Raw genomic sequence first — 11012 nt, 5'->3', positions numbered from 1 at the left:
TTTGTGTACCTAATGAGAGCCACCGCGTGGCCAAGGATAACCACGCAGAAGGAAACATTTTTGTCTCGCGCTTCTGTAAACGGGGAGGGGGAGGGTTAAGCCGACCCGAAGGCGTGTTTTGTGGAGAGGCTTCGAAAACGGCCGAGGCAGCCGAAGCAGCTTTCGAAGTTAGCAAACAAAGCGTCTCCCCAGTAACCGCCCGGTTCCAGACGAAGCTCCTGCCACTCAGACCGCTGAGTCGCCGCGTCGGCCGACCCCTGGCTCCTCCTCCCTGCGTCTCTCCTCCCTCCTCGCTCCTCCCTCCTCCCAGTTCCCCAACGGATACAAGCCACCAATCCCCGCAACAAACAACCCTTCAAATGCAAGAACGCCGCGGCCCTCTAACGGGCGGCCCCCCACCCCTTCCCCGCCCCACATCTGTCCTGCACTCGGGCGCAGCAGCTGATTCATCTCCAGCCAGGCCCGGGGAAGGAACTCTGCTCCAGCAAGTTGCAGGGTAGCTTCCAGGCTGGTGGTTTCCCCTAGGACCATGTTTCCCCCCTTTGCCGTTTTAGATGTGTGTTCTCTTAGGTGCCGAGCAGGCGGCAAACCACAGAAGAAAAAAATCGTAAGGCTGCTGCCTTCTTAGAATGACGCTTTTTTCCTTGTTTATTCATTTTAAGTCCTGTAATTGGTAAAACCACCCAAGCTTTGTAAACTCTGGCCTTAATTCACTCTCGAGGCGGGGGTGTCTTTTTTTGGGAGGGCGAGTGGGTGGGAGGCTGGCTTTAATTTCCAGTGTAATCCTAAAACAGAGGCTCCAAAGTCTAGTTAGTCATCGTTTGGCTGCCTTAGTCCTCGGGTTTAACCTTATTTCCACGGAGCTTTTCCTGCCGGCTTCTCCATCGAGGTTACAAAACAAAAACAGCACAGAGCCGAAACTGGAGGCAGACTCGGGCGCTGACGTCTCTAGTAGGCTTATTTACGTTGTTGTTGGTGGTTTGTTTGCTTTTTTTTTTTTTTTAAGTGATGGAGAAAGCCGTACAGTGGCATGCGACAGTTCGTCTGCCTCAAAACAACAGGACACACACGAGCGAAAACTAGACCCAGCGGAGAGGGCGGGGAGGGGGCAGGCGTTTCTTGAAGTCGGCCAAACAGCATCTGGTTTTTTAAAAGGGTAATCTCATCAAGGAACTCCTGTTGGAGCCCTAACTCGACCAAAATAAACCAACAGGAACATGTGTTTATTTAATGGCTAGTTTCTGTTTGAAATACCCGAGGGGAGAAGGGGTCCTCTAACAGGGCTTAAGCTCTAAAAGTAGACTGTTTACCGAAACAGACGAGCAGCCCCGGTGTGGTCGCCCCTTTTCCTTAAAGGCGGCAGCCTCCTGAGTCCTAGGGTAGAGGTTTCAGGCCGATTTTTTGCTGTGGGGCAGGCGCGCGCCCGGGCAGTCCCCAGGCTGAGACTTTTTAAAGAGCATGTGAGCATGACAAGTGTCTGTCCGCAACGAGTTAGATTTTGAAACTGCCTTGCAATCCAGTCCGGAACTCACAGCTTTAGCCGGGGGTAACAGACATTTGCCTGGGGTGTCGGTGTCTCATTCTCCTCCCCCAACCGCCCCCACCCACCCACCCACCGCCGCCGCCGTTGGAGGAAGAGCCCCGGGAGGAGCAGGGTGCGACGCGCCGCGCCCGCGTGTCAATGGCAGCCGCGCATTCTGGAAGAAGTTGGTTCTTGTCCTGAATACTTTTCCTACGGCGCCCCGCCCCTTGAATCAGAAGCAGCTGTCTTCTCCTGCGGCTAGAGCCGGGAACCGTGGAGTTTGGGGCAGCTGTCAAAAACGAGAGGGGAGCCTTTTCTTCCCTGGGGTAGAGGAGGGGGCAGCCTTTTTCCATCTGTTGCAATTTCCTAACCAAACGCACCCTCGCCAGGCGGAGGAAGAAAGGCCCAAAAGAGAAACCCGGACGCCTGGCTGGTGTCGCCGCCGCCGCTGCCGCAGCAGAGCGAGGGATGCGGGCGGCGTGCGCGCAGCACCGAGGAAGGATCGGGTTTCTGGGCTCAGCCGCCCCCACGAGGGACGGGTGACAGCGGGCAGAGAGGCGCGGAGTGAGGCAGTGCAGCCCGAGCGCTCGGTGCCGTACTTCCCAACTAGAAGGTGCGGGGGAGGGGCGGAGGAGCGGCTGGGCGGGCGGGGGACGGGGCGGGCAGCTGGGGGCGGAGGCAGGACCTCCTGTACCTTCCCTCTTCGCCTCTCTCACTCTGACAGCGCCGAGGTACGCCGAGCAGGATCGGGGAACAAAGGAGAGGAGTAGGGAGGGGAGCGAGTTGCGCGAGGGAGAGCCCTCAGCCGGCTGCCAGAAGATCCCGGCAGGAGTAAACCCAAGTGTCACTTGAATTCCACCCAAGGAGCGGGAGCCTGGGATCCGAGCGACTTGATTAGCAATAACGGCTGGAGCGCGTCCTACAAGTTACGGGAGAGTCGGCCGGGAAGGAGGACAATCGCGTGCCCCCTTTGCCCCCGCTCCTGGCCCCTCGAGACCCCCGCATCGCCTCGCGCTGGAAGGGGAGCTCCAGAATGAAAAGCAAGAAAGGTAAGGCTTGGCGGGCTGTGCCCGCCGTGGGCGCGGGTCCCGGGGAAACGTGCTCGCTGGGCCCCGCCGGGATTGGGGAAAGAGTGACTTAGTGGACTTTTCAGCCCGGGGCGCTCAGGAGCGGCGGCGGTTCTCTTTGTTGAAGCTGCGTCTGAAATGGCAGTTGCTGTTTTCCTTCTAGACACAACACGAGGGGCTGTTGTGGGGAGACGGGCCTCTCCACGCTGCTGGCACGTTGTCAAGAAACACGCTCAGTGCCTTGTTTGTGCGCCTCCCAAGTTTCATTGTCTCAGCCGACACCCCACGCTCCGCGGAGCCGCCGCGTGGCCTCTCGCTGGTTCTCGCGGGTGGAGGTTTGGGCCGGGTCGTGGGGACCCCCCGCCCCGATTCTCCCCGCCAGGACCGCGGCGCCTTTGTCTGAAAGTTGGGCTCCCGGGCCCCCACTCCCTCCCAGTTGGGCCCGGGCACTCTTCGCTGGGGATGGGGTGTTTTCACAATCGAAGGAATGCGACCCTGGCCCCCAAACCGCCCTAGGGTGTCGGTAGCCTTGGAAAGCTGGACTTTTAAAAACTCCCAGTCTCTTAAAGTTTTCCCACGATGAGTTTGAGGCAAGATGAAGAGTAAGGACTGAGGGCGAGCAGCTTAAAGCGGCGTGTGGTCAGAATGAGTCCAAGTGTGACAAGCAGGCTTGGTTGTAAGGGCACAGAGTGAGTCTGTCATTGTTTCCACGAAGCGTTCTGGAAGCGTTACAACTAAAACTTGCCGTCAGTCTGGTTTAAAAACAAAATACACAGAAAGAAAAAAAAAAAAAACCACCACCACGAAAGGTCAAAGAATGTTAACTCCCTTCTGAAGTTAACTTTTGAGTCCCTGACTGGGAGGTACCCCGAACGTTCCGTGGTGAGCCAGAGTTGGCTTTTCTGTTGTGATTTATGTGGAGTGGTTCAAAACAGAAGTTAATCTCTCAGGGAAGCCAGCGCGGGGGCGGCGGGGGCGGGGGGGTTGCTGCTGCGCATGCCCGGGAGCGTCCGGGAGTTTTTGTAACTCCACATTCTTTCAAACTCCGCCGGCGGATACCGTCAAAACCCAATATTGTTAGCGGGGCAGCCTTCAACCCAGGAGAGTTCCTTCGGCCACGTTTTCACCTAGGAGTTCTGTTCCTTTCATTCTGGGCCGATGGCTTCAGAACACGCGGAGCTTCTCAACCCATGCTTTCCCAGAGAGAGTAAAATTAAATGTCAAAACCCGGGGCATTCATAGTAGTTGGTGGTAGGACTCCCAGCGAACCCTCCCCAACGGTCAGTGAGAACGTTGAGGGCTTAGAGGTTCGGATGTTTAACGGGACTCGGTAACAGACGCGCGCGGGGAGCGCCCGGCGTGGCGTCTGGAAGGCTGTGTCACCTCGCCGAGGACTGACGGGTCTAGCTTCTTACTGGAAGGCGTTTTCGGTCTCCTGGTGGAACTGACGGGCATCACTTGGGGGGTTTGTTTATGTAAAACGGTTCTTGGGAGCCTAAAGCAAAGCTAGGTTTCCGCCGGGGGCGGGCTCCCCGCATTGTTCGGGCTCGGGTGGGGAAGGCGAAGAGCTGCCTCGCGGGTCCTCCCCCGCAGCCCCTCGGGTACGCTCGCTCTCCCCGCGGCTCTCCCTCGTCGTCTCCCCCCCCCCCCGCCAGCGCTCCTCGGCCCTCCCCAGAGCCCCCCTCGAGTATGTCCCCCCTTCCCAGCAAAGGAACTAGGCTGGGACCCCGAATATTCAGGGTCAGCGGCCCCGGCCGCACCGGGTAAGGAGGTCCTGCTACCGAGCGCCGACTCATGGAAACAATGAAAGGTGACGTGTTGGAAGGGAAACTTTGCGACTGGTTCACAGCTTGTGCGGGGGAGCCGAGACTGCTGAGATTGCCCAGTGTCTTTCCCTTTTTAGGTTTTCCCGGCAAATCGTATTGACGGTGGGCAGACCCCTCAGAATATTGAGATTCATAGCATCGTTTCTAGTTTCTTGTAATCTGAAACTCCTGAAGTCCTCTCTACTCGTGCAGTTGGAGGGGCGATTTCAGTTGAGGCTGAGAAACTCGCTAGAACAAAAGCTTCCCTGGCTGTCCTCCCTCCCGGGCTCCTCCCTCTGTGGTCCTCCTGCGTTCTGCCTTCCCCGCCCCTTTCCTCAAACTACCTCGGAGAGGGCCGCCTTGCGGGTCGACTCAGCCAGGAACCGGGAAGAAATCTGTCCTGCCTGGCTTTTGTGGGGTTGGACTATTGTCTGTTTTATAAAAGTCTCTGAAAATCTGAAAAGTTTTCTTGAAAACAAAAGCACTTTAAAGGCAGTTGCAGGGCCCGAGATTTGGTAAGCCTGTTTTGTGATAATAGTGTATCGTCTTTAGAAAGCTGAGGATATCAGAAAGTTCCCACCCTGCAAATGGATTTAAAACAAGCAAAGAAGATTGAGTGAGGAAAATCCCCGATGTCTTTTGCTCCTAGTCTCTGACACTTTGGAATTCTTCCTTTAGAACTGCTCTCCAGCTAGGTCCAGCCAAGCTCACCTTGGAGTTTGTGCTTGGGGTGTTAACTACGATTCCCGTGGCATCTCCTGAGATACTCTAATCAGAAAACTTGTTAGGTTAGGCTTCCTTTTTCCTAGTTGTATACTTAAACTCTTCCTTCGATTATTCTAACTTCTAGATCCCTTTTCTAGCCTCTTCCAGGTATTTTTTAAAGTCCCAACTTCACAGCCATGATCTGTGGCTTTCCCCCGCCACCCCCAACCCCAGTTCCTATTAAGAAAAGATTGATTTTTCCCAGCGGTGGGATCCATAGGCCATCTTGTGGCTTTCTAAACATTTCCTTGCATGTGGATGGAGTAAAAAAAGGCTTGTGAGCCCCCCTCCCCCACCACCACATTTTTTTAAGTGTAAGCAGAGCAGGACCTTTGGAAAAAAGTGGTAACCGGGAAAGCTCTGTTACAATAGGAAATGAGTAACGTGGAAAAGTCTTTTTGTTTTTCCAAGCTGAGCCACAATCCGGAGGGAGAGTTTTAATGAAAACAGTCCTGACAGCAGCAAACGTGGTTTGCTGCAGTGAAGTATCAGCTGGTGTGGCCAAGGAACTTGAAGTCTTAACTTCCTGTTACTTCAGCTTTTGTGCCCATACTGGAAATATTTGTTAAGAGGTCCAGAGGCCTGGCATTCATTTATTTAAATGAACTGAGAACAGAGTAGAGTCACACTGCAGTTTAGTATTGCTTAACTGAAACCTGCTTTTTGTGTGTCACTAACCTATTCTGAAAGATCAGGCTTCTTGTCAAACTAAGCAACCAGATCAAAGGGCAGGCTTTGGGGTTTTTTTGTTTGTATGTCTCAAACTCTTTTGTTGTTATCAACCTACAGTTGGGAATTCACCGTTTACTGAGGAAATTTTCACACTTTTCTAGTTTAAAAGGGGGGAAAGGGATTATTGGCTCAAGAAGAATGTCTGGCTTTTCAGACGTTGAAGAGTTTAAACAAATTGCTTTATTCAAATTTGCCTTAGTCATTCAATTACTTGACACATTTTTTTAAAGGTAGATTTCTTTATTTATCAAAGTAAATGTAAAACAGGAACTCATTTCTAATTTCTTAAGGTATTTTATTAGTAGCGCTTTGCCCAAATTTCGATACAGGTTTTAAAAGTTTCTCCAATTTTCTACAGTGAAAGCAGTTTCAGTTTTAAATGTGCCTCTTTTTAAAAACTTTTTTTAAAGCAGTTTAATGAAATCCTCTGCAAAAGGGAACATCAAATACATGGTGGTTAAAACTTAGGATTCTTCTGTGCGGTTTATTGATGGCTGTTAGTTAAGCCTTGAGCTGAAGTGAATTTGCAAGATCATCCTACTCTTTTGTTAGAACTTGCTTTACTTTGTCTTTGGAAGGTTCTTTTCTGTGGACACTCCCTCCAGCACCATCTGCCCCCTGCAGTCCAAAACTAAAAATGTGTCCCCAAGTAAAAGTCAGACTCAATTAACTGAACTAGCTCGTCAACAAATCTTGGAATGCATAGCTTTTTTAGTGTTAAAATGCTTTAAAAGTACGGGTTAAAATTTTTTTTTTTTACAATGGGGACGCCTGGGTGGCTCGGTTGGTTGAGCAGCTGCCTTCGGCTCAGGTCATGATCCCAGCGTCCTGGGATCGAGTCCCGCATCGGGCTCCTTGCTCGGCAGGGAGCCTGCTTCTCCCTCTGCCTCTGCCTGCCACTCTGTCTGCCTGTGCTTGCTCTCTCTCTCTCTCTCTCTCTCTGACAAATAAATAAACAATCTTAAAAAAAAAAAAAATTTACAATGCATCAAATGGTTTATCACGATGAGTATTTGTTTTTATTTTTTTATCAAGGTGAACCACTCTGAATTGCATCAACAAAGTTATGAACATTCTGTTTTCTTTCAATTTTATGTTATTTTAATTTTTTTATATAGAACTACTGGTATTTTGAGCATGCGATTGTTTGTAATTCATTTACATTTTAAGCATTCTAGATTGTCTTCAAAATAGAGAATGTATTTCTTTAGTCATTCAGAGTTGCCAGTTGTCCTTTTGAAAGGGGGGAGGGTCCATAGCATTTGTAATTGAAATTTTTTAAAAGTTCAAAATTATGTTTAAATGTTAAAGGGGCCAAGTCTGAATTTTTGTTGACCCCAGTCTATTATATATGATGTAAATATTCTCTGTGGCTGTGAATTCTTAAAATTTCTGGTAGGATTAAAGTACTTACCGACAAAAGAGCATTTCCTCTAGGGGGTGCATATTCAGTCTTTGTCATGTAATATTTTAAGACTGAAGTCTACTTCTTGGTATATAGTATTCTAGATTCTGATTAAACTGTCAGTTGACATTTATAGAAATTTTAAAAGTTTATTCAGTAGTAGCATCTTTTGAGCTCTTACTCAAGTACCAATAGTAAAAAAATATTTTTGTGTACCAAAACTGAAAACTTCAGTGGCTGTTTGTATTTAATAAAAGGTGACCAGTGCTTTCCATTAAAAGTAGGTGTCTAGTTTTGAATAAATGTAGGTAGCAATGAAAAAGAAATGACCATGGAGTTGGCAGAAAATTTTCAAATAAATTTTACCTTTAGAATACTAACTGGGGTTGGGGACGCTTGGATGGCTCAGTCGGTTAAGTATGAGGATTCTTCATTGCAGCTCAGATCTTGATCTCAGGGTCATGAGTTCAAGCCCCTCTGTGGAGCCTACTTTAAAAAAAAGTATATATGTACACACACGGACACATACTGGGTTAAGTGTTTGATTTTCTCTCCTTATATAAGTGGGAAAAAATGTATGACTCTGCCCTTTTATTTCGAGCTTTCAATGGAAGAAGGAGGCAAAGTACCATTTAAAATGTACATTAGGACCCTTGGATCGTTTTTCCTGAGTTAGCAATGACCTCAAGGAGAACATTGTTAGATACATTCCATCTGCTGTAGCGCCTTTCCTGTTCACATGTGACCCAACTATTCACTTCGGGTGCAGCATTGCCTCCTCTGCTGCACTAGACTTCTTCTGGGCATCACTCAAAAGGAATGTGAGAAGTTAAATTCTACAGGAAAGTGGGTATGAAAGGGCTCGTGACCATTGGTTGAGAATCTCTAACATGCCACCACTGGTCAGGTTACCGTTGAGACTTTGACATGTGCTCTGATATGTCAAGAGAGAAAACACTGGTACTTGCTTGGCTCTCAGGAGTTAAGACAGTGTGGTTGCACACTAATGGCCCTAAGAGATAAGCTGTGCGTTGGTGCTCCCCTGATAAATGTGGTTGACGCCGGCCTTTGTACTTGACCAGGTGTTGTTGTGGCATCGGGCAGTGAGACGGAGGATGATGACAACATGGACATCCCTCTGGACCTCTCCTCCTCTGCTGGTGCAGGCAAGAGAAGGCGAAGGGGCAACCTTCCCAAGGAATCTGTGCAGATTCTCCGCGATTGGCTGTATGAGCACCGATACAATGCCTATCCCTCAGAACAAGAAAAAGCATTACTCTCCCAACAAACACACCTGTCTACACTACAGGTAAGGAAAAAGAACATGAGGTATATGCATGGGGTTGGTTTCTTTTCCTTTCCAAAGACCTTTTATAGCATTCCTGTTTATCAGATCATTAAATGCCTCCCCACTCCAAAAAAAAAAAAAAGAAGAAGAAGAATATTTTTCTATTGTAAACTTTATAGTACTAACTGGTTCTTTAGAGAAGCAGAAACACTTGATGGTCATCTGTCAAATAGCATTTCCTTTAATGCCTAAAAGGGCCTTCTTTTATGCACCAAACATAAAGAGGAGGTTAAATCTTCCTCTATTGCCCAGGAAACTGGTTTGATATTTAAACAAGGGCAGACTTCAGTGAAGTAATTCATGTTGTGTCTGTTGACACAGTCATTTGAACTGGGAAAAATCAGTAACTGGGAGGAGTGGCCCTTTTCATACAGGAAAAGTTTTTCTGTAGTTGATTAACTTAAGTGCTGGGGCAGTGGGTAGTAGGTTAATATGGGGGAGGGTTAAAGGGTGAACTTCCCTCCCTAAACTCATTTTCAGACATTTGAGAATTTCTATCCTTTTCTTCCTCCTGAAAAGGCTTAAGGATGATGAGATTAAAAAGGGAATTTGTATTAGAAGAGAAATAGGTTTATGGCAGGAAATAGCTCTCTTTCTTGGCGGAGCTCAAATACCTTGAAATAACTTTGGAAGTTCCGATAAGCCTTTTCATGCCTTTTTTACTGCAAAGAGAGAGATCAATTAGGCATCCCACAGAAGGTTCTCAGAACGTGTTTGCCGAGTGTTAAAGCATACCTTTATGATTTCAGGTCTGTAACTGGTTCATCAACGCCCGCCGCAGGCTCCTCCCAGACATGCTGAGAAAAGATGGCAAAGATCCAAATCAGTTCACAATTTCCCGCCGTGGGGCCAAGATTTCTGAGGCGAGCTCTGTGGAGTCAGCCATTGGTATCAAAAACTTCCTACCGGCTCTAGAGGAGAGCCCATTTCATTCCTGTACAGCTGGACCAAACCCAGCCCTAGGGAGGCCGCTGTCCCCCAAGCCATCGTCCCCAGGATCAATATTGGCTCGTCCATCTGTGATTTGTCATACCACTGTGACTGCATTGAAAGACGTGCCTTTCTCTCTCTGCCAGCCAGTTGGTGTGGGACAAAACACAGATACACAGCAGATAGCAGCCAGCAGCTTCACAGACACCTCCCTCCTGTACCCAGAGGACACATGTAAATCCGGACCAAGTGCAAATCCACAGAGTGGTCTTTTCAACACTCCCCCCCCTACTCCACCGGACCTCAACCAGGATTTTAGTGGATTTCAGCTTCTCGTGGATGTTGCACTCAAACGGGCTGCAGAGATGGAGCTTCAGGCTAAACTTACAGCTTAACCCATTTTCAAGAAGAAAAGTTTTCACAGGTGTTATTATGATTGCCGGGGTGATGGCAAGAGACAAACTGCATTATTTTATATATTTTTTTATTAATATTTGCACATGGGATTGCTAAAGTGAAGCTTCTGTTACTGAGATGTCTTCAATGGAATACAGTCATTCCAAGAACTATAAACTCAAAGCTACTGTAGAAACAAAGGGTTTTCTTTTTTAAATGTTTCTTGGTAGATTATTCATAATGTGAGATGGTTCCCAAGATCATGTGATTTCTTTTTTTTCCCCTCTCTTTCTCCCTTCCCTTTTTTGTTCTTTTTTTTTTTTTTTTTAATCTCCAGACTGTGCAATACTTAGAGAACCTATAGCATCTTCTCATTCCCATGTGGAACAGGATGCCCACATACTAATTAATAAATTTTCCATTTTTTTTCCAAACAAGTATGAATCTAGTTGATTGATGCCTTTTTTTCATGATGTAATAAAGTATTTTCTTTAAAATTTACTGTAATGCAGAGTATTTTGTTGAGGGAAGCACTTCTTAAAAATGAGTAGGAATATAGCACCCAATGAGCAGGAAGTTGGGGGTAGGGTGGAGTGTGAGTTAGGGGGGTGTCACGAGCTCTTTGAAGAACCGTGGACAACAAGCCAGTACGTATAAACAGGATGTGTGATATTTACTCTTGATAGGAGGCATAAGCAGGCCCTTAAATCTTGACTTAAAACTGCATGACAAGTTGAAATGATTCATTCCATCAGTGTTTAGCTAGCCATTAAAGCCCTTGGTGATCTGTCCTTCACATTTTGAGACAGGGCCAGTGTTGAAAAAAGGTCTCAAAGCTCCTGATTAGGACTTAAGTTTTCAGAAGGAAACAATAACCCACGGGGTCCCTCTGTATTTCCCTCTTTCACGTCACTCTTTAAAATAAACTTTATCAAGTGCTACAGTTAGGCCTCTACATTCAAACACGATGTGAATCTGTACAGAAATCACCTCTTAAAACATCTGAAAACATTTTCTAAAATGATTAAAACAGTGGGGTTCT

General features: G+C 47.8%; 1 protein-coding gene across 2 annotated transcripts; it reads left to right on the top strand.

Annotated features, from left to right (window-relative positions):
• Positions 1 to 1681: 1681 nt before the first annotated feature.
• LOC111142548 (TGFB induced factor homeobox 1) lies at positions 1682 to 10461 on the top strand. Of its 2 annotated transcripts, XM_022495812.1 has the most exons (4): positions 1865 to 2135; positions 2247 to 2571; positions 8379 to 8605; positions 9394 to 10461. In XM_022495812.1, exons 2-4 carry the CDS (start codon positions 2556 to 2558, stop codon positions 9967 to 9969), a joined length of 819 nt encoding a protein of 272 aa, XP_022351520.1. In that variant the 5' UTR covers positions 1865 to 2135; positions 2247 to 2555; the 3' UTR covers positions 9970 to 10461. The 2 variants fall into 2 exon arrangements, with proteins under 2 accessions (XP_022351521.1, XP_022351520.1); XM_022495813.1 differs by lacking the exons at positions 1865 to 2135; positions 2247 to 2571 and adding an exon at positions 1682 to 1706.
• The last annotated feature ends 551 nt before the right edge of the window (positions 10462 to 11012 follow it).

Source organism: Enhydra lutris, unplaced genomic scaffold (assembly GCF_002288905.1).
Source record: "Enhydra lutris kenyoni isolate GAN:26980312 unplaced genomic scaffold, ASM228890v2 scaffoldscaffold8, whole genome shotgun sequence".
Lineage (NCBI taxonomy): Eukaryota > Metazoa > Chordata > Mammalia > Carnivora > Mustelidae > Enhydra > Enhydra lutris.
Note: the sequence above shows the minus strand (reverse complement) of the source record. Positions and strands in the feature narration are given on the sequence as shown.

Excerpts from the sequence above, each read along its gene's own strand:
- LOC111142548 (XM_022495813.1), top strand. The coding sequence starts at position 1,682 with ATGGCAGCCGCGCATTCTGGAAGAA. Across the intron at positions 1,707-8,378 it reads AGCCGCGCATTCTGGAAGAA|GTGTTGTTGTGGCATCGGGC; the intron begins GTTGGTTCTTGT and ends GTACTTGACCAG. Across the intron at positions 8,606-9,393 it reads CACACCTGTCTACACTACAG|GTCTGTAACTGGTTCATCAA; the intron begins GTAAGGAAAAAG and ends TTATGATTTCAG.